General features: G+C 38.1%; 1 protein-coding gene across 4 annotated transcripts in view; it reads left to right on the top strand.

Annotated features, from left to right (window-relative positions):
* The window catches only part of UTRN (utrophin), a 339,422-nt gene that overhangs the window by 78,455 nt on the left and 237,914 nt on the right, over window positions 1-23,053 (top strand). For 3 of the 4 annotated variants that reach the window (XM_071433386.1, XM_071433405.1, XM_071433379.1), the window contains exons 8-22: window positions 188-303; window positions 1,295-1,458; window positions 2,067-2,270; window positions 3,266-3,447; window positions 4,151-4,301; window positions 5,703-5,822; window positions 6,583-6,684; window positions 9,606-9,713; window positions 10,255-10,434; window positions 11,715-11,881; window positions 14,144-14,267; window positions 16,009-16,096; window positions 17,875-18,110; window positions 18,359-18,539; window positions 21,150-21,295. In XM_071433386.1, the coding sequence (XP_071289487.1) occupies window positions 188-303; window positions 1,295-1,458; window positions 2,067-2,270; window positions 3,266-3,447; window positions 4,151-4,301; window positions 5,703-5,822; window positions 6,583-6,684; window positions 9,606-9,713; window positions 10,255-10,434; window positions 11,715-11,881; window positions 14,144-14,267; window positions 16,009-16,096; window positions 17,875-18,110; window positions 18,359-18,539; window positions 21,150-21,295 (2,269 nt within the window). The remainder of the gene's footprint in view (window positions 1-187; window positions 304-1,294; window positions 1,459-2,066; window positions 2,271-3,265; window positions 3,448-4,150; window positions 4,302-5,702; window positions 5,823-6,582; window positions 6,685-9,605; window positions 9,714-10,254; window positions 10,435-11,714; window positions 11,882-14,143; window positions 14,268-16,008; window positions 16,097-17,874; window positions 18,111-18,358; window positions 18,540-21,149; window positions 21,296-23,053) is intronic. The other variant, XM_071433396.1, reaches the window with a different exon arrangement.

The following is a 23,053-nucleotide window of genomic DNA, read 5'->3' as shown; positions in this document are numbered from 1 at the left end:
TAATAAGTGAGAATTGTGCTTTTTGTTTTGCATTTGTGTACATGCACTTATGTTGGTATTTGGTATATATGTGTATGAACATATTATTTGGGTAGCTATTATCATATGCCTAACTTGATATTCTGCATGGTATGGGCTTTTCTTATGTATAAATTTGCTTTCATTCTTGTTTTGCTTTCACTTTTAGACCTGAGCTGTTCAGCTGGGATAAAGTTACAAAGATGTCTCCAGTTGAGAGACTGGAAAATGCTTTCAACATAGCCAAGAACCATTTAGGAATAGAGAAACTATTGGATCCTGAAGGTGGGATACAGTTATTTTACTTGACTAGAAGCTTTTTTTGAGCTCTCGTAAAAGAAATTTCTTCTATTGACACTAAGTATGAATAACAATTCTATCAGCTTTGTGCAGTGCTATTTAATTTCAAACTTTAAAATTTGGATTTAAGCAAATGCCATTTGTTAGGGTAAGAGTACAGATGTACATGTGTAGGCTTTGGTGTTTTGAATATTAAGGTTTGGGTTGACTTTCCATTCAGGGACTGTGTAAGGAAGGTGAAGTTGGTATGCTGACTTTGTTTCCTTTTAGGTAGGAGCTGTGCTGCAAGGGTGTGTTCTTTTCAGGTGCAGTAGTGCAGTAGAATGGGGCAGTTTAAGAGCTCAGAATTTGTTGTTCTTTACACACACACTGAGTAGCAGTAGCTGCCTAGGAATGCCTACCAGGAAACCTTTATGGCTCCTTTTAAAAATACTGACCTGTTGCTCTGCTTTAAGTGAGCCTCTAAAGGTTCATTCTGTGAGACAAGCACCATCTTCTTATGAAAAAAAAAATAAATTCACTGAATGGGTACTGTTCATAACCCAAGAGAAGTCAACCTGGCTCAGTGAAACTCTTTCCAGTGTGGAAAATGAGAAAATCACCTGACTGGCAATGGGAAGGGGGATAGAGCCTAAGTGGAAATGTTTGTTTATGTAGGATACTGTCCTTGATACATTTCTGCTTGGGAGATGCTTCAGAATAATTTTCCTCAAATGGATTTTATTCCTTAGCAACTTCATGTCTAGGTTCTTACTTCAAAAAGATCAAGACTTTAATGTGGATTCACTTCCAAATGTAGAAAATTTATTTTTTTCTTTTTTTTTTCCTCCTTCATGGTACTTTCAATGTGTATCCCAACTGGTCTCTAAGTTAAAAGTTTATGAAAGGCTGTTTGACAGGACGATATGTGAATTGTTACCTGTGTTCTATGTAATGATTTAAAAAATTTTCCCCATGTTTTATCTTTTTGATGCAGATGTTGCTGTACAGCTTCCAGACAAAAAGTCCATTATTATGTATTTGACTTCTTTGTTTGAGGTCCTTCCTAAGCAAGTTACAATGGAAGACATTCGAGAGGTGGAAACCCTTCCAAGGAGATACAAGCAGGAATGTGAGGATGGAGAATTCAGCGTGCAGCAGGTGTGTTTGTCATCAAAGCCAGCCTTTCTTTTTTGGAGCTGTAATTTTAGCTGATCTTCATGATTGTCAGTTTCTCTGGATTATACCTTCTGTCCTGGGCAACACTACTGGGAAAATACAAAAAATCATAGCAACTTCTTTGTCTTTAACTTCAGTCTTTCTGCTTTCCTTCCTTTTTCTTTTCTGAAACATGTACAAAAATCTTGTGTATTGAGATATAAAATTCCATTTGTATTATGCTGCCTTTTTTTTTTTTTTCTTCTCCTCTGTTTCATACGTCTTGATCAGCTAAAGAGGGTAGTCCACAGTCTTTAACTGAATTTTCCATGGAATTTGTGGTGGTTAGTGGTAGTGATGAGGTTTTGGTTGGTTTTGAGATTCACTGTTGACAGAGCAAGATTAAAGTTGTACTTTCTATTCAGGTTCTTTACTAATGAACTTGAATTTTAGTATAGTGACTTAGGCCTTTCTCATTAAAATTTATCCAACAATTTTTTTTAACATTTTATGAAAGCTTGAAAGAGATCTTAGTTGTTCTGTTTTTGATACCATTTGGGAGGGCATCTTCTGTGCACTTCTAAGACATCTCTTTTCTCTTGGCTGCCTAGACTGTGGCACTTGAAGAAGACCAGGACAGTTCTAGAGCAGAGACTCCCAGCACAGTGACAGAGGTGGATATGGACTTGGATAGCTACCAAGTTGCTCTGGAAGAAGTTCTTACGTGGTTGCTGTCAGCTGAGGATGCATTTCGGGAACAGGAGGAAATATCTGGTGATGTTGAGGAAGTCAAAGAACAATTTTCCACCCATGAAGTAAGCTTCTCTTATAAATTCTTCTTGTTGTGACTTGGCTTCTTTTTTTTTGTGTGTGTAAATAAGCTGCAGCACTTCCATTTCCTAGCCTTTATTCAAGGTGAAATTCTTCTTTTTAGAAGAACCTAGATTGAAGCATGCTTTGAAACCTTAATGTAATTTTTTTTAAATCAGCCTTTGGTGACTGGTTTACAGGTGTGCATAATACAAAGGCAGTTTGATCTCAGACGAAGGTGTACTTCCCTGCTGGCAATTAAAAAAAACCCTGGTCAGCCTTATGCCACTTGCTGTTAAATAAGGGTAATGCTGAAATTGACAATGATGTCAATTTATTCAGTGGTCCTCCTGTGATGGCTAGGATAGTTTGTTTCAGAAACATGTGTTGATGCTTCCAAATTATTGTTTTTTACAAATTTTGGTTTGACTTTGTTCTAAATCTGAAAAAATGTCCTGATGTTGCTAGAAGGTGATTGACATGTTAGATATTTTAGTTTTTTCCCATGCCAGCTTACTATATAAAATCGAATATAGAGTTTGAATGCTGATCAATAGGAGGAATTTTTTCCTTGTGCTACAGTTTTAAAGCCATGAAGCAAAAGAAGAGATATTCTGGATTTACAGTAAATATATGTTGCTAACTCATAGGGTTCTAATTGCTTTCCTACAATATATTTCAGATGTTGTTTTATGTTCTGTTGGCCATAGGTAAATTCCTGTTTTATATTTTTGGTGTTTTTGCTTGAAGGCTTTCTTCTCCCCAACAGAGCTTTCATTGAGGTGGTCAGCTTTTTTTTCTCTGTTTTACTGGATCCAGAATTTTTGTAGTGCATGGGAAATCTTGTGTTAAGGAAAGGAATGGGTCTGCCATGGTCATTCATGTGATGGTGCCAGCTCCTTCTAGAGCACTGATTCAAACAATATAGGTTTTTAGGATATTTACCAAGTCATAAACTCTGATAGGACCTCACAGTCGTGTCTGCTTGTACCATTTCCAGGGTTTTATGATGGAATTGACTGCACACCAGAGCAGTGTGGGCAATGTTCTGCAGGCTGGAAACCAATTGGTGGCCCAGGGAAATCTGTCACCTGAAGAAGAGTTTGAGATCCAGGAGCAAATGCTGCTGCTGAACTCCCGCTGGGAGGAACTCAGGGTGGAGAGCATGGACAGGCAGTCCCGGTGAGTTCATGACACACAGCTGCTTCTAGAGGTTCAGGACTGACCTCTGGTGCTTGCTGTGTATTGGAGAATTTGGTTTGCATCCCTTTCTAAGACTTTTTTTAGAATTAACATTTCAGTTTGTGACACAAAACCCTCCTTCATACTTTAGGGTGAAACAAAAGAAATGTATAACTGACGGGGGTTTTTTTTTTGGTCATTACGTAAAGTATTCTGTGAATTGTTATGTAGATGTGCCAGACTAATTATATGGTATTTAAATGCAGTGGTTGCTTAAACTACTGAAACAATATGAGAAACACATTTAAGTTTCTCAATAAAGCATATAGTGGATGTGGATATCTATGGGTATTTACATAATTAAAAAGCTTTTAGAAGAATTTTTCCCTACATATGGGTTACCAAGGTAAGAGCTGGACATCAATGGCAAAACTGTGTTTGTTGTGACTTTCAGCAGTGGCTTTATTAGCAGCACATTGGAAGAAACAATCTCTGATATAAATTGCATAATTAATGAACATTTTTTGAGAAAGAAACAAGAATACTTATCTGTGTTCCTTAGCTAAATGGTGAAAATTTTATTTGGTGATAGGTAACAGCTTTATGTATGGCCTTGCTTCTTTCCTATATGAACTAGAATTTAGTTCCTCTAGACACAAGCAGAGTTACTTAGTGTCTGAAGTAACTCTGCTTCCCCCTGCAGCCTGCACGACATGCTGATGGAGCTCCAGAAGCAGCAGCTGCAGCAGCTGTCTGACTGGCTGACGGTCACAGAGGAGCGCATTCAGAAGATGGAATCTCAGCTCCTAGCAGAAGATTTGGAGTCCCTTCAAAAACAGCTGGAAGAACATAAGGTAAACCTTTTGCTGTTATGTAGTATGTATAAGAGAAATATTTGAAATATGTGTATGTTGGTGGATTCCTTGACTGAGAAACTTGATTGTCAAGAGTCATATATGGCTGTATTTGGTGTTTGGAAAAGGATGATGTTGTAGAAAGGAATTAGAAGCTTTAACTTAACACCCAAGCACTGTGTCTAGCAGGAGCTGTTCTATTTGCTTCATGCAGGAAATGAAACCTTTAGGGAAAATTGTTACCCTTACTTTGTGGAGAGAATAGGGCCTCTCCTGGTAAACTGTTGATGTGAGGAACAGTATGAAAGGGACTGTGGGCAGACTTGCCCTTAATTACTGGCAGGCATTACTAAAGCTTGCTTGAGACCTGCACATTAAAATAATGTGGGGGTCAAAATCATCAGGGCCTTCCAAGTCACCAATTCCAGTCCCTGCTTTTGCAGGGATCACATCCTAAGGGAGAGCTTAGACACTGCTTTCTCATGTGTGCAGTATTTTGGAAGTGTTTTTTCTCTCTGAGTTTTTGGGTGCAAATCCAGCCTTTCTACCTTGCAATGTTTTTGTGAAGGAGAAAGATGTCCTTTTGATATTTGTTGTGGTGCAGCTTTAGTTTTCATGCTCAGTACTGAGGTTTGACCTTCTCCCCAGCATGGGACATACCTCACAGAACAAGAACACTGGAGTATTTTTAGTCTGTGTAGTTTCCTGTCCTTTGTTTTCAAAGTCTGGAGAGTTTGAGGCATGTGTTTCATACAGTAGGTTAGGATATGCTGGTATAAAAAGTGACATTTACAGTACTGTAAAGGTGTGTGGATTTTACAGAGATATTTTTAGTAGGCTTTAACAATTGAATCTGTTATTTTAGAAGTTGTATGAATATTTAAATCTACAGATTGCCTTAAACTAATCTGAGCTGTATGTTTTCTGCAGTTTTCAACTATTATCTTAGGAGCATTATGGTCAGTTATTGCACTGTTGATACTTTTGAAGTTATATTGTCAACTCTTGAAAAATGAGTGTTCTTAATGATGCCCTATGTTGCTTGCTTATTAACAGTAGCAGCCATGTGTAGAAACACTTAAGCTCTCCTATGTATAACATCAAACATATGGAAAGTCATTGCAGTTGTCATGTGATTCTCCTAGTCAAGTATGGGGCATCCAACTGAAAGCACTCCATCTTTTACAGCATTTTAACAGAATGGGTTTGGGTTCTTTTCTAGCAGCCTTTTGCTTACAGATTTTAAACTGTGCAGTGATTGCCAGTGGTAAAATCTGTGCTTAGCTGTTGAATCTGAAATACCAAAGTTCTTTAGCCACAGCTGCTGTGGTAGTAACTGTGGCCAAAATAGCAGATTACTAAATGCATTCAAAGTTGGTAACCTCTGAATTGTTCTTGTAGAGCCTGCAGAGTGACCTAGAGGCAGAACAGGTGAAGGTCAACTCTCTAACACACATGGTGGTCATTGTTGATGAAAGCAGTGGGGAAAGTGCAACAGCTATTCTGGAGGAACAATTGCAGGTAAAATCTTAGAGCCTTTTTTTTAAAACTGTATTATTAGGCACTTGAAAAATTTGTATCAAATCAACATTAATTAACATTTGTTAATCAACATTTTTGTGTTTAAAGACAATTTATCTTAGTAATTTAAAATAACATTTCCTTTAGGAGCAATAATGACTTAAAGAATTATTAAATCAGCTCAAGCTAAAACCTGCAAAAGTGCTTTGGTGACTTTCAAGCTCTATTACTGATTAGTCAAGCTGTTTGCATTCCCAATGACTTGAGTAATTTGGTAGTATATCCTTTCAGCAGTTTCATTAAATGGGAAGATTCATAGTACAACTCTTATTTCATGTAAGTTGTTTTCCTAAGAAAGTTAAAATCTCATAGGAGAAATACTTGGAAGACATGAACACAATTTATCTAGGGAATATCATATGAAGTGTTTTCCTGTCACTTAGGACTATAACCTGAAGTACAGTGAGTACATGAGACAGATTTTTTTTCAAACAAAATTTGTGCTACTTTGTTCATTCATTTTTATGTCAATCAAATAGCGCAAAGACTTGAGCAAAATCAGAGTTCAGGCCATATGTCAATGTTTTTGAAAGTGTTAATCTCCATCTCTGTGCAATACAGCAATATAAATAATGGACAGGGAAGTTCATAAAATATAGAAAGGAGTTACTGTGAAGCAGAAATCACACTTTTGACTATCTGGTTTTGGAGTTTCTTTGTGAGGTTTGTGATCATTTCTGAGTGTTTTGTGCTTTTGTAGAGGCTGGGTGAGCGGTGGACAGCAGTTTGTCGTTGGACTGAGGATCGGCGGGTCAAGCTGCAAGAAATTCAGCTTTTATGGCAGGAGCTGCTGGAAGAACAGGTGAGTAGCTGTTCAGCTTTTCAGAGTGACTGGTTGATTGTGGAAGGGAAAAAACAAACTGAAAAAGAATCAAAGCTCTTACTAGGATTGATTTCTTTTCATGGGAAAAAACCTTGAAAGCCTAGAATTTATTATTGTTTGGGTTCCCTGTGTTCTTTGAGGACAGGAATAGTTCTGAAGTGCAATAGAAGTATTTTTCCAAAGTTTAAGAATAGAAGTTTATAGTTTATATACTCCTTGTAAAGTAATTTCCAAGGTATCTTGTAAAATGGTCAAGAAGTGGGAATATCAGCGATACTTAGAAAATTCATTGCCATTTTCCATTTCCTCGGGTGGTTTTGTAATTACAGAAATCTTCCTAATAAACGTATATGTACTTCGAGCATGAACACATGTACACAATTGTGCAATACTGAAGTGTTTTCTTGCTTTGATATAATGTATTTTACATAAAAAATACTGCTCAAACACAAGTAACTGATGGCATTAAAAATATGGTAACACAGCTACATATGCTGTTTGTATGCCTAGAACTAGAGGTTGTTTCATTTCTCAGATGAAAATATTTTATGTTTTTACTTTGAAGGTTTTACTGAAATTGTTTTTTTCTTAAACATGATATTTATCACTGTAAGCTATTGTTTAAACAAGGCAGTTCTCAGAGATTGTTTAGACATTTGAAAGAAGTAGAACAGTGCTGGTATAGCTACTGGTATCAGCTGCAGCCTGGTTTCTTTGACAATGATGTTTTATCTGCATTCTTTGGGGCTCCTTGTGTGTTTCTCCCTTACCTCTCCCATATCTGTTTGTAGTATATTGAAACCCTGATTTGTAGCTCATGTGACCTTGTTGTTAATACAGACCCAAGGTTAAGATTCTGGTTTATCCCTTGTCAAGTATCTGTTTATATATGTTTCCTTAAAATAATGCCTTGTCATCTATGTATGTGTATCCAGAAAATTGTGTGCTAATGTTTTCTGGTAACTCTTGGGCATGATAACTCGGAATTGGAAAAAAAAAGGATTCCCTCAAAATCCTTGCTGTATATGTTCAAGATTTGGACTTCAAGTGCTCTTAGTTTTGATGACTCTGTCATCATGTCAACATCCTTTTCCACTCTTACATTTGTTTGGGGACTGCTCTTTGACTATTACAAAACTGATAGAAGTGCCATGTTCTGTTGGAGTTGAACATTTGAACTCAGCTTATTTTAATTCATGTGTAGCTATGTTGCTCTGTAAATTGAAGCAATCAGTGTGCTTAATGTAGAATGTCAGATAGCAAATAAAGAGGAAATAGATAATCTCAGATAGCAAATAAAGAGGAACTTCTAGATAAATAGAAGTTTGTTTTAGCTGGTTTAGATGAGCCTTTTGTACTCATTGTTCACCTGAACAATTCATTTATTACTAGTGGGCTTGAATTACAAATGCACAATAATGATCACGTGACTTACAAAAATTAAAGTCTGAAACTACTTAAAAAGTGAATACAAACACTTTCATAACACAAAAGTAACTAAAACACTTTCTAACAAGCATTTTCCATTTTGTCCAACCACACGGAGAGATGAGCAACAGTGATGCATCAGCCTTTTTGTGGCTGCCTAGAAAGCTCTTGTACACCATATTTTCAAGTCAACGCAATCCTTACCACTCAGGAAACAAATTCCTCAATCAGTGCCAGAGACTTCTTAGCACTGTGGTAATTATGTTTCAGTTTTCTAGGGAGAGTTATCTTTGACTGCTGATTTAGCAGAAATTAGCTAACGCATGAAGGGTTTTTGAGCTCCTCTTACGCATAAAATATGTTGGCTGGGATGCCAGCATGATTTTTCCAGAGAGTGTGTGGTGTTATAATTTTTTTCTCACAGCCTTATGGCATTTCAACCACCATCATATTTTCTGTGTGTAGATTTTGCATATTGGTTTATGTTGGAAATCTAAATTGCCTTAGCTCTGTGGCCCAAAGTTGCTATAGTAAGTTCTGGGACAATGCCAAAAATATACAGCTAGGATGGGGAACCTGGTGGCTGTTGTAAAGTGTGTTGTTCAAAGAACAAAAAGGTCTGTCTTGCTACGTGATTTATTTTTAAACAGAGAGGAACAGCAGTGCACCAATGGCTGGGCAGCTGAAGTTGATAGAGAGGTGGGCATTCTTGTCCATGGAGGTTGCTGTCCAGCAGCAGCATTATGTGGGAACATAATGTGGAGTACATAAAATCCTTCCTGGTACTTGATGCCAGTTATTGCTGGTGTTACTACAACAGTGCTCTGTGACTGAAGAGAAGTGAGACCGGGCAGGTCTTGCAGCAAAAGAAAAGGAAAAAACTAAAGATCCCTAAGTTAGGTCTATTTAGAGCAGACCACTCCAGTTTCCAGTAGTTACTGAAATAGGATTTGCTGAAGTTGTTTTGCAATTGAAAGTAGGTATCATAAACAGGGAGGTCACTAATTAGTATCTGAGTCTCTCATCAACTGTCTCGACTAAAAGGAATATGGATTACCAGTGGTATCACTTCTGTGAGAAAATGTTTGTAACAGCATGTGAGTCACAGAGGAAGAAGGGTGGAAAACAAAAGAACACATGCATGCCATTTTGATATATTCTATTATGATTTATAAATCCTATGTTAGCTTTATGGTGGATATCTGTTTGCTATATAAATAACTTGGGGGAGATGTACTCTGATATATTGAGAAATGGTTTTGTTGAAATTGTTTTGCTGGAAGTATTACTTGCTTCCCTAATCTGATAGTTTTGTACTCTTTTCTGTACTATTTTTGTTAAAGTCAATTGAAATTCCAGCATATAAAGACTGCAAAACTGTGCTTTGAATGCAAAGATTTTAAAGAAGCAATTGTCAATAGCTGTTTGACAATCTTGGTATTTTCTTGTGTTATTTTTCTTATGATCTACAGTGCTTATTGAAAGCTTGGTTAACAGAGAAAGAAGAGGCTTTGAGTAAGGTCCAGACAAGCAACTTTAGAGATCAAACAGACCTGAGTGTGAATGTTCGAAAACTAGCAGTGAGTATTGATATCCTGCCCTATCCCATCAAATCTCATAGCCTAGATGAGTGGCAAATAACTAGTTTGACCCTAGTAGGAGCTGTGAATGCAGATTCTTGCACTTGAATTTAAAACATAGGTACTATTTACTCCATGGCTGTTCTTTGTTGGTGTGCCAAACTCTGAAACAGCTATCCCAGATTTTTGAGAGGTTTGGATGTTATTGCAGGCCACCAGTCAGCTGTGCTTTCCAAGGTATAGCTTTGTGGTATGGAGTTTCCTTTATTTCATTGGAGCAGCTTGTACCTGAACTAATCATTTGTAACTGTTACTGAAGAGATACTGCTGGTTCCTCTAGGAGATGGTTAAAGGATGTGTTCTTGAAAAAGAGTGTCTGTTAGTGCTTTTTTACACAAAAGAACTGTTCATCTGGCTCAGGTAGTACATTTTTCACCCTGTCAGCACCCTTTCAATCCCCTTTGCCTTTTAGCCATGGAATTAAAGCTTAGGGGAAGTAGAATAATTGATGCTCTATTTTAATCTTTTCTTTTAACTACAGATTTTAAAAGAGGACTTGGGTATGAAACGACAAACACTAGACCAGCTGAATGAACTCGGTCAGGATGTGGCCCAAATCCTTGGGAATGGCAAAGCATCCAGTAGAATTGATCAGGATCAAGAAGAGCTAACTCAGAGGTGGGACTGTTTGGTTCAGAAGCTAGAGGATTATTCTAACCAGGTATTTACAAGGCTTTATTACTTTTTAGCTTTTTGTATGACTTGAATGTATGCAAACTTCACTGTGTAAGCAAAATTGGCCAGGTATCAGGCTAGAGAGGTAGGTGAGTGCTTTTTCACATGGGGCCGACAAAGCTGCCTGCATTTTTGGTCTCCAAAAGCCCAAGTTGTTAACCTGACCAGTACTATTACTCCTTTCTCACACAGATTAAGCTTCATTTTTCTGATGAGTAAAGCAGGCTTGCCATGTATTATCAGTCAATGCAAATGCCTTTAAACATTTTAAGAGTCCTGGGACTGGATTTAAATCTGATGCTAAAAGAAAACAAAGGCAGAACCCAAACCCCAGAATAGATAAATAAATGGGAGTCATACAAGTATTTATGCTCTGTGAGTATGATTTCTCATCTGTTGAAAATAGAGTAGTTGTTTGTTTGACATGTAATGATGATAGCCAAGCTGGATTGTTCAATGTTTATTTTAGTGTTTTGAGTGCTTGGTAATGTTTTTATTTAGACAGAACTCCTACTGGATTCTGTGAGGGTTTTATTTGACAGCTTTATAACTCATATGTGCTTTTTCTGGTGATATTAATATGTTGTTATGGTAAAAACCATGGCACCAATTCATGATCCATTTAATGTATAGTGAATGAGTTGTGCAGTCTGGGTAGGGGCTCATTTCAGCCATGTGGTTTTAATTTGTTCTTATGTTTGAGTCAAAGCACTAGAGAATGCCAATTCCTGTCTCTATCCTTTCACTCCCCTTAAATATCAAGCACATACTTGGAACTTATAGGTTGAGTCTCCAGGGACTTACCTTATAACCTGATAAAGAGCATGGGAGGTTTCTATTGACTTGAGCGAGCTAGGACAAATTCACTGTGTATCAGCTCTTCGTGAGATCTAGGCTTTGTTTTATAGAGTAAGAGTACAAAATGTAGAATTGCTAGTAATAAACTCCAAGTACCTTTGTTCTTTTTGTGAAGAAATGATGAAAGAAAATACATATAATGCTTCTTTTGTTAATTTTAGTTCACTTGGACTGGCACGATTCTAGTTGAACTGAGAATTTTGATGCTTGGTTCCCATCTGTAAAATGAGAGCCATGATCTTTTTCTCTGGAGTGTAAATATGATAAATGTGCTTCATGACAGCTCAATGTGGTCATTTGTGGGAGCGAATGAACAGGCTTTTATGACAGAATAAAAGAAAATAAGAAAAAGCAACTCAGCTTGTGTAAAAATGGCACATAATCCTTGCCCTAAATTATTTTGTATAGGTAACTCAAGCTGTAGGAAGCGTAGGAATGTCACACGTTTCACAGAAGACTGCTGCAGAAACACCATTGAAGGAACAGGTAGTGGTTAAACAGTCCAGACAGGAATTGCCCCCACCACCACTCCCAAAGAAAAGGCAAATTCCAGGGGACAGTGAAGCAAAGAAAAAGTAAGTACATGTCGCTGCAATTTCCCCTTGCTCATTGGATACTACAGAGACTGTCTTGACTTTTGATCCTTTTTTTATGCAAGTGAGCAATAATGAAGTTGCAGAGTGAGGTTGGGCTTGGGGGCTTGTCTAGGTTATCTCCAGTCATCCCTTCCAACCCTAACAATTCTGTGATTCTTTGAATGGGAATGGAATGTTGTGTACAGCCTTGTTTTCGGAGCAGCAGAAAACCTGTAGGTTCCATTAATTTCAAAGGAAAACAGGAGTGTTTTGTTTCTCATAGAGGCAGGTCTTCAGTCCTTTGTACCTCAGCTCCTTTGCTGAAAAGACATATTTATATTTACTTCCTTTAAGCAAAACATCTCATCTTTGCTAAAGAGATGGTGTGAAAGTGTCAAGCATTTTGATTATTATTTATTTCTAATTTTCATAAAACATATCGGAAAATGGGAGAAACCACACAAAAAAAGATGCCCAGAAACATTTTCCATTTATCTTGTGTTTAGTAATAAGAATATTGCACTGATGTCTCCTTTGACAAGTATTTTTGGGGTGGGTGGTGCTCATTTGCATATATAGACTCAAAGAATCATTTGGGCTGGAAGGGACCTCAAAGATCATCTCATTCCATCCTCCCTGCTATGGACAGGGACACCTTCCACTAATGGACATTGTTTGGAGCCTTATCTAGTCTGGTATGCTAGGCTTCCAGTGATGGAGCATCCACAGCTTCTCTGGGCAGCCTGTTCCAGTATCTCACCACCCTCATACTGAAGAATTTCTTTTTTATATGTGATCTAAATATATTCTCTTTCACTTTAAAAGTTACTCTTTGTCCTATCAATACACTTCCCTTTGAGTCCCTCTCCATTTTTCTTGTAGCCTCCCCCTTTAGGTATTGGAAGGCTGCTATCAAGTTTTCCTGGAAACTTCTCTCCTCTTAAGCCAAAGAGTGTTTTATAACTTGTGTTGAATTCTTGTTATTAAATAGCAAGGAAGGAATTGTTTCAATATAAATTAGAAAATTAAATGCTATGTGCTCAACATTTTGCTTTTTGTGCTTGGCTGAGGAAATGAGTATTTCCTTGAAGTATCACTGGTTTAAATCTTTGTCAGATCATTCAGAGATAAAATAGAGGCTGCATCAAGACTAGGGAGTCACTGTGTGTTTGAACAATGAAGAAGAGTTTTTTAATTAATTTTTTTTCTGGAGGAGGAAGGAAGGTTTGAAGGGGTAAAAACCCTGCCCAAACCCTCTTGAGGACTCTGGTCAGACCTTTTGAGCTCTGGTAGGGGTGGTAATGTAAAAGGCAGTTAAGTAGTCAGCAGCCATCTGTCCTTTCTCTGTCTCCTGAGTTGTAGAAACTATTATAGGTTTTGAAAGCAAAAGTGATTTATCTGTCATCTGTTTTCCTAGAGTTGAAACTGTATTAAAACCAGGGGTAGTAAATATAGGTCATAAAGTTTCTGGTGCTTTTGTGTGTTTCCATTTACTTCTTTTGAAACCAACAAATGACCAGTAAGTGGAATTTTGCCAGTTTCCCCATGGAAACTTGGATTGACAATTGGATTTATTGGGGTGCTGTTAGTCCATGTTAGGATTTGTTAAGTAATGTAATTGTAATACAACCTGACTTGTGGTCTGTACAGTGTATCTGTCCAAGTTCTGTACAGTACTGGTTAATTTGGGAGTTGATTGGGTCTTTTTTTTGGTGGTGGTAGGTTGTAGTTTAGAGGTCATGAGGGTAAGAAAGTTGTTAGAATAGATGTGTGTGCACTGTAGACAAAACTAGTAAGACAGAAGTTAATCTTCTGTCAGCTAAGTGTGCAAAAATGTTTGTCAGCTGTCACTGCCACTGTTAGCTTTTCCTTCAGACAAAAGTTTGAAACTTAGAACTGCAATTCTTATTTGTTTTGTTCCTGAGGTCTAGTTATTACTTTCAAAATACTTGGCATTGAGAAATCTGTTTTGTAACATATTAAAAGATATGGTTATAATTTGTGTGAAGCTATGTGTAAAATAAATTGCACAATGATTCTCAATTTGTTCCTGAAAGCTGATACTGTGGGTATAATTTTTATTATAGTCGGCTTTTAAAAGTCTGTCTCTACTTCCTGTGAGTAGTAATATGAGGAGCATGAATTTTGTGTAAAGCCTTGCTGGTTTGGGATTGAATAATGTGCTGAACTTTAAGACTTTTGATTTTTAAGACAGAGTGACTGAAACCAAAAAACAAACCACTGTCTGACCTTTTAAACTAGGTTTGATGCTGAAAGTACTGAGTTCTTGAACTGGATTTCAAAATCAAAATCTGCCATTCAGGCCACAGACATCAAAGAATATAAGAAGATGAGAGAGACTTCAAGCATGAAAGAAAAACTGAAGGTAAAATGGGGAGATAGAGCATGTTTCAGTGAATACTCTACTTTGTATCTAAGCTGGCTGTCAGCTGGAGGTGTGAGCTGATCCACATGCTTTGAGGGGATTAAGTCCCTCAGTTAAATAGGTTCAGAACTCAGCATACATGGAAATCTCTGACCAGCTGGACACATTTTTTGCTGGTGGTGTTGCATAATCCATGGGAAATTTTAAAAACATAAATTACTGATGTCTCCCTTGGAGGTCTGAAAAATGTCTGTCTTCAGGATTATTATCTTTTACACTAAGTAGCATATTTTGGTTTAATGTTTCACAGTTGGAAATGGCCTTGATTGATGCCACTTATATCATTTTGGTAGAGATAGGCCAGTGGGGGGCTCAGAGACCCCTTGAATCATGCTGTGACACTCCTCAAACACTGTACCACCCAGGGTCCAAAGTGGTTTGTTGTTATAATGCTTGGACATGTTGTTTGCTCTATTAATTTTGGAGAAAACCTGATTGTTACATCTTGTGTACAGTATTGCTGACCGGCAAGACAGACTATATAATTTTATAGAATCTTGTGGGAGCTGTGAAATAACCATTTTATTTTCTATTCCTTGTCAGGAATGTATTCTTGCCTTTTTCTGGTTCTTGAGCATTCTTTGTTAATGAAGACTTGCTGGAGCTTTAACAGACCTGAATCTGCTTTTGAAATCAAAAACAATATTTAAAAATCTCTATAAAGAGGCTCCTCCATAGTGCTCTGGGGGAAAATGGTGTCAGTAGGAATGTTTGGAATGGCAGTACTGTTGGAAATAAAAACCAAAGCAACTATCCCAATATTTTATTTATAGATCTTTAAGAATGTTTATAGCTCTTTAAAAAAGAGGTCCTGAGATGAACACCAGGTTCCCATGAACAGCACTGTTTTTAAGTGACTGGACTGTAAGTGGATAGGACAGAGTTTGTTCTTCCCAGCTGTGCAAATAAGTGCGTGCTTCTGAATGTACTGTAGGAAGCCTAAACCAGAGTAATGACCTTTGACATTAGGTTCAAAAGGATTTTAGTTTGGAGATACTGTGTTGTAATCACAGAGGATATTGAAGTTGTGGTTTTGTGGCCAAGGAGCTCGTCTTTCCTCTGTGGATGTCTTCTACCGATTGACTCACAAAGGGATATTCACCAATATGCATAACTTGTGGGAGGAGCTTTTTCCTTTAAAAATCTTGGTAGTCATGGAGAATGTCCCTCTCCAAATCTTTGTGAGAGTAAAGCACTAGAGCTTATGAAAGTGGATTACTGATGGGCTATAGTTCTTGCTGTTTGGACTTCTAGGGAACAGGTCTGTTGGTGCCTTCTACTGGAAATCACAGTAGAAACTGTAGAAATGAAGGGGCTATTAAGAAGAGTCTTTTCTCCACTGGTTCACATTGAGAATTACAGCTGAGTTTTTGATCACAAGTGTCTTGTTTTAACTGTTGTCCCAATATCTTATTTCATACTGTGGGATCATCAAGCCATTAATATTTTATTCCTGGTGCTGTAGTACTAATCTCTCACATGCCTGCTACTTGTGAGAGGTGACTCCTTTTGCATTTGTTTTCTGCACAAGCAGAACTAACATGCAGCTCAGAAGGTGGTGTATCCAAGACAATGATGTGTTTTGGGTAGTAGTGGGAAAATAGATATTACTGGGTGAAAGAGGGAAGTCAATGAAAATAACCCTTGCTGCCGCTATATTCTTTTGGGATTCACTTTGAAGGTGATTGAAAAGGAAAAAGCTGAAAAAAGCCAGAAGTTAGATGAACTGAAACGAAGTGGACACATTCTTTTGGATCAAATGGGAAAGGGTAAGCGACTTGGAGGTTTTTCTCTTTTGTGATTTAATCAGTTGAGTTACTGGGAAATAATATTGAAATACTTATCTCCTTCCCTCTCCCTCCATTTTCTTTCCTTCATTGGTCATTGTTACTGTTACTAGTTAGTTATGTGGTTTTTTTTAATTAAAGCTTTTAGAAAAGCAATATTATTATTCATTAATGTGCATGTGTTCATTTGCAGTCTTTTAAGGGGTAATTAAGAAATGATTTCTCTTTCAGTAACAATGCTAGTTACATGCTTTCAAGGAAGTGGTTTGATTTTAAGTAAAAGTTTTAAAACAACTGCTAGAGAGAAGTGAAAGTTTTAAAGCCAAATTTAAATTTGATACATATGTGTCTATCTCTTTTTTCGTATTTTTATCTATTTTTGTAAAAACTATTTGTGTTTTTAATGATGTAGTCACAATCTATGGCTCAAAGGCAAGAGAGAAGTCTATATGATTGGGAAAATGATTGATTGCCAATTAAAACCCTTATCCATGGGATCTTATAATTGACATCCATGAAAGTTGAATCTTTAAACCTTGCCAAAATCTTGTTTCATATTGAAAAAATCCATCAGTGGAATGAGATCTCTATAAGAGATGTTCATATCATCTAGAAGCAATCTTTTAGATCTGCTGTGCGCTTGACTTCTGGTGAAGTTGTCATCACTGGTAGCATTCAGACAGGGGAGAAGATGGTATCAACTGTCCTGCATAATGACCAGCATCCCTTTTGGAAAATTATGAATTCCATCTGATTTCTCAGCAATCAGATTTTTTTGCAATCCAATGCTTTGCTCGTATACCCCAATTTACTAAGCATGTCTAGTCCTCCCCTCCTTGCCTGCTGCTGCTGAAGCTTTTTACAGTGGGTGCTATTGCCCTTAAGTTGATGGCTGAAAGCCACTGATTTGACCTGGAGTTTGGTTTATAAAAATTTTTAGATGTTGCTTGTTTTCAAACCTGAACAGCACGTAATCCTCCCTTCCTCTTTCTTCTACAAACCCATTTAGCTGTGATATGATAGGTCATGGTATGAAACCAGCATGTGTTAACCATAACAAGAAATGCATAGTTGAAAAGCTGCTTTGTATCAGCAAAGAGTAAGGTCAACAATTTGCTTTCTAATTGATTGTCATCTAAAAGGTTGGGATCTCTAGAAAGTAACCTATCTACAGCCCCTGGTTTTGTTAGGGTCTGATAGTATGTTCTGTCCAGCTCAGGCTTGCAGCCTTTTTCCAGACCTAGGCCCTACTATACCTGTGTGGAATAATGCACAGTACTGGCATATTTGTGCCTACATCCATTTTTATCCTGAGGCAGGTACAGGCTGTGCCATAAGGGCAGTGACTGCTCTTTTCTGCATGCTGCTCCCCTGTGGCTTCTGTGGTGTTGGTGTGCCAAGCCTATGGCCAACATGTGAGCACAGGGACATCCGTGGAGCAGGGTCATCAAGTGCTCTTGTGAAAGCTGGCTGGCTGCCCTGACCAGAGCTTTGGGCTCTACTTGTGCTAGAGTGGTTCAGCAAAAAAATCCCTCTCTGTCTTTCCTCAAAATTAGAGTATCTCACTCTATGTTTTACTAGCAATATAAAGCTGAAATGGTGCTAGTAATAAGTATAGATTTATAGATATTGGACTTGGGATCAAAGTGTTTTGTGTATTAAAGTGAAAGTGCACTTTTATTTGAAGAAAGGAAAGGTTAAATGCCTGTTAATGAAATGTGTTGCAGTTAATACAACAGTAATTTGTATACTCTTTGTAGAAGGACTTCCTACAGTGGATATAAAATCTGTGATGGAGAAAATTTTGTCGGGGTGGAAAGATGTGGTTCAAAATCTAGAAGAAGTGGCTAGAAAGATAAAGTACCAGGAAGACATAAATGCTTATTTAAAGGAAGTTAATGAGCTTGAGAAGACTTTAAATGAGAAGGATGACTGGCTTAAAAAAGCCTCTTCTTCAGCATCCCAGTCCTCAGCAGTCCTAAAAGACTTATGTCAGGTAAGTCTGGTCAAACTTGCTGATTTTGAATGGAAGCTGTCAGAAGCACAGGATGCTCCAGTAGAGCTTGGCCTAGTTTCTAAATCTATGCAGGACACCCGACTTGACTGGAAGATTTTAGAATCTGTCACAGAAGTACTTCAGTGTTGTCACTCTAGTAATGTGGATGAACTGTGCTGCAGTAGCGTACTAAAATCTTTGTGTTTACAGGGTAAGTGTGAATTTTGGTTTTGGTTTTTCTTTTACAGCAGGAGTTAAGTCATCTTGTAAGCCTGAGTCCACAGCTGGAACATCTGAAAGCCACCTGCAAGACACTCACCTCTCAGCCCATGCCTCCAAATTTCATTCAGGAGAACTTGAGTGGTTTTTTTGATCACTTCAAATTGACTCATCAGAAACTAGAGGAATGTCACCAACAGCTGAAGAAAGGTAAATAAACATAAATACATATATTAGCATAAAGCCTCCTGCTTACTTTTGTTTTGATTTTTTTTTTGTTGCTTGTTTGTTTTGAGCTGACTGAAAACTCATCGAATTCTGGTACAGTTTTTCTAGTGTTTATGCTAGGCTTTGTGCCAAACTGACCAAATTATTTTATTCACCTGGAAAGATGTGGCCTCCTCTGTGCACAATTCAAGAATCTATCATTCCATGGTGTTTAAAATGATTATACAAGGATGCAACATTCCTGAAACCTCATTTAGCTACTTAGCAAGACATATTTAAGGTGGATAATATAGCTCAGAAATCTGTCTCTCTCTGGCACTTACAGAAATAAATGTTCTGTAATGAAATTCTAGAAATGAAAAGTAGACTATTAGGAGAACCTTGTAAAATGAAAGTGCACATGTGAAATTTATTCTTTTTCATAGCTTTGAGCATATTATTCATACATAATTCCTTTTTGAAATTTCATCTTTGAAGTGATTTGGAATCTGGCTTGCTTTTCAGGCAGTTTCTACTTGGGTTGTTGTTGCATTATAAATTTCATTATGAGCATTCAAACCAGTCATGCTGGTTTTTAAAGGATTTTAAATGTAGTGCATGGAATATGTAGTTCTGGTAATACTTTACAGCTGAATAGCAGCAGCACAGACTTGTAAGAGATTTTTTTCCCTTAGTTTTTGTTTCAGAGTAATTTGAGGAAGTGTTTTATTAACAGTTCCAAATGGAAGAGCATTACATACATTCTGTATGTAGTAAAAATAGGCTCAATTACTAAGCTGTTAGGACATCTATACAATGTGTTGCACCAGGCCTGCATGCTTCAATTATATCCATGCAGGAAACTGTATGAATGAAGTATCTGTCAGCCATGTTCTAATTACAAGGGGATGTTTTCATTCTTACTGTGACTAGTTATTATTTTTTAGCTGTTTTGACTTCATGTACTTGTGAGTAATTTCATTAGTGTTTTGTATTTTGGTAACTATGTATCTTGTGAGAAAAATACTTTTTTTTGTGTCACGCATCGCTTGAGGTGTTATTGATCTACTTGAACCAGTTATTGCTTGGTAGAAACACCACATATATTCTAACACATTAAATTTGTGTTTGTGTGTCTTTTGAATGAGACAACCTGCTGAGAAGATACACTGCTGACGAACAGAGGGAAATGTCAGTTCAGAGTTTTAGCTGTTTATTTACAGCATAGTTGAATTTCTGCAAGGTAAAAACTTCCAGAGCTATGTTACTGGTGGAAACAACTGGTGGTGTGACTTAGGCATTTGTGAACTTGGCAGGCCTTGATTGACAGAAGGCCAGCTCCTCTTATAGCTCTTCTTTGAGCCTCTGGAAATTCCCCCATGGAAAGCTACTCAGTCTCAACTCTATAGGCATTTTTTAGATGGGAATTGACTCAATATTTTTGTCATTGGGAAATTACTTTAACTATTTTCTTCTTCAGGATTTTCTGTCATTTAGTGACAATGCACCTATAGGCTTCTTATTAATTTCCCCCCCCTCTTTAAATTGAGCTGGCCTTTTGAGAATAGAGAGCTGGATAACTCTGATTCTCTCAAAAATGTTGACTCATTTTTATAAAAGGTAGGACAGTTCTGACAGTAAGCTGTTGAAAAGCTACCTGCTGAGTCAGAACAAAGCTTAGATTAATTTTCACCTGGGGCAGTAACAAAATTGCTTAGGAATCCAGGGCCAGAGAATGTGCATACCACAGTACAGGACTTATAGGTAAAATCCTGTTTGCTGCAGTTATTCCAATTGGCTGTTTTCCTTCTGAAATGCCAGTGAGGTGCTGCCTCCTGCCTGGGATTCCACATGGGGCTGGATTGAACAAATTTTGACATGTGGTTGAAAATGGCAAGCAGATACTCCATCCAAACTTTAATTCCCTTTTAACTCTTCCTAGATGGTGTCTCTGTTCTGGCAACAGGCTGAAAGCTGCTATTTTTATATATTTGTGTGGGTAAATATATTAAAAAATGTAAAAATGCAAGCAAAACACAAGCCCATGCTAATATGTTTTTTATATAAATACACCCACATATTTATAAATACTAGCTTATATAATTCCTATATATAGAGTGTGTTTTTAATTTAATATGTAATGTATGGCTATTGTATTTGCTATACTGTGTTTTCTATATATAGTAGATATCAGTGTGTGTGTATTTGTAGATTAAAAAGTAGATATGTCTAAAGCTTAAAAATGCAAAATACTAAATTTGGGTGGTTTATATATTCTAAATACTATGGATTATTCTTGGTATGATAACATATAATTTAAATGCTACCAATTCTACCACCCCACCCACCCAAACAAATTAGGTGCTTAAGTGTATAAAAAGAATTTCTGAAAATGGGATTGAGTTTGTAAAATTTTTGGAAGGTTGTAATTGCATATTTATTATTATATTCTATATACTTGTATGTTATATATAATATTTTTAGAGGAAAAACAATGCTATCTGTTGAAGAGTTTTTTAACTCTTGGAAAGTTGTTCACATCTCCTATGATTTGGGTTCAAGTGCATTTCCTTACTTAGTATTTTGTTCCCTTTCTCTTTGCCATGGTCCCAGAGACAGAAAGGCAGCCGAGCCGGGAGTACGTGGAGTCCCTGCAGCGGCTGAAGGACGTGCTGAGCGAGCTGGAGGGCAAGCAGCACTGCATTGCCAGTGGCCTGAGCGAGCCCAGCAAGGTGGAGAGCGCCCTGCAGCAGGCCAAGGTAACTCTCCCCTTTGCACTGAGGAAGGAGGTTACCCCACTGCTGTCACCCTCTGTTCTCCTGCCTTGCTTTCAGTGGGTAGCTAACACTGCTCAGAGGGGTGTCAGGGATGTGGGTGTGCAACTCACTTTTGGAGGTGGCTTGCTGAGTTATCAGGTTGCTGAGGGACATGTCCAGGCGAGGGCTGGGTATCTCTGAGCCTGCAAGACTTCACAGCATCTCATGCTGCCTGTGACAGGAGATGGGGCTGAGAGCTGGGGCTGCTCAGCCAGGGGAAAAGGACCTAAAAGGCCCTCTCTGGTCTGCATGTTCTTCCTGTGCTCAGGAGTTGCAAAACAATTGTTAGGGCTCCAAGAGCATCTCCCCTCTAGAGGCTGGGTTGGATCAGTTTAGTGACCTGATCCAAGGTCTGCTCCTCTGTTGCTGAGTGCATTTGTAAGGAAAACGAGGAGCTGGGAGCTGCACCTGCCTGAGCCATACCACAGTCATGCCTGTGCCTGGCCTGATTCTGTCCTGGGGCAGGGTGACCTCCTCTGACCCTGCCTCTGCCCTTCTGGAGGGCCTGTGGTTTGCAGGCTTTCCACCCTCCCCTCCAAGCACTGGGTAAGTATATTCACCCAGGTGTGAGGGGTCTGCTGGCTTTAAGCTGTCTGAGCGTCAGCTGGTTAACGAACCCATCCTGCTCAGGTGTTTGGAGAGAGTAACTGTACTGCTCTGACCTCCAGACTGCCTATCAAAGGGCAGCCGTGCTTATAAAGTAGACAAAAATTTATAGATGACAGCAGCTTTGCAAATACCAGGTACTGAGGCAGGGATGTACCTCTCTCCAGGGAGAGAATTCTGCATCTCCAGTATTTTCTCCCCTTTTTTGTTTGTTTGTTTGAAAAAAAATCAAATTCTTCCCTGCCTGCTCTACCACCGTCCACATTCAGAAGCATGTGTTTTTCCCTGTGTGGTGGCCTAATAAGGCTGCAGGAGCTGGAGGAGCTCTGGATCTCTGGTTGCTGGGTGCAATATCCTTCTCTATTCAGCAGAGCGATGATTTTTGGAAGTCCAGTAAACAGAGTTGTTAGTGCTTTGTGGTTTTTTTGAACTAAGAGATTAAAACAAGCTTTGATTCTTTGGCTGTCTCTTTAGTGTTGCTTCTGTATTGTTTAAACGTGGTGGAGGTTTTCTGGTCCATATGCTACATGAATTGAAATGGCATTTAGCCTTTGGAGGCTTGTCTTTTCCTGCCTCTGCCCAGTTTTCTTCAGAGACTAATTACCCTGAAAGGACACACTATGCTAGTGTAGGTGCACTAACGTTAGAGTATGACAGGAGAGGGGAACAAACTGTATATGAGGAGCTGCTTGTGGACCTGGGGTTTGTTCAGCTCTCTCTGCCCTGTAGCAGCACTGCTGAGTGCTTCATCTGTGGTCTCCTGCACAGAATGCTCTTGTTTTCTGAAACATACATTCCTCTTCCCAGTCTCATTGCTACCTCTCTACCTGTCTTAGAGGAATTGCTACATTTTCCAGGAAAAGAAACCATGATAAATGTAAAATAGATTTGAGAACATGAACATTTTAAAAAAAGTCTTCCTCAGTAAAAATACAGCAAAATATGTATGCACACATCCTGCTTGTACATATTAAGTATATATACTAGAAAATTAAATCCATTAAATTAATAATCATTTAATGCATTCATTGTGCATTTCTCTTAAGCAAATTTGAAGCACTGTAATCAGAATGATGAGTTCAATGAAGTGGCAGC

The sequence above is a fragment of the Agelaius tricolor genome, unplaced genomic scaffold (assembly GCF_023055355.1).
Source record: "Agelaius tricolor isolate 1412-34295 unplaced genomic scaffold, bAgeTri1.0.p SCAF_1, whole genome shotgun sequence".
Classification (NCBI taxonomy): domain Eukaryota; kingdom Metazoa; phylum Chordata; class Aves; order Passeriformes; family Icteridae; genus Agelaius; species Agelaius tricolor.
Note: the sequence above shows the minus strand (reverse complement) of the source record. Positions and strands in the feature narration are given on the sequence as shown.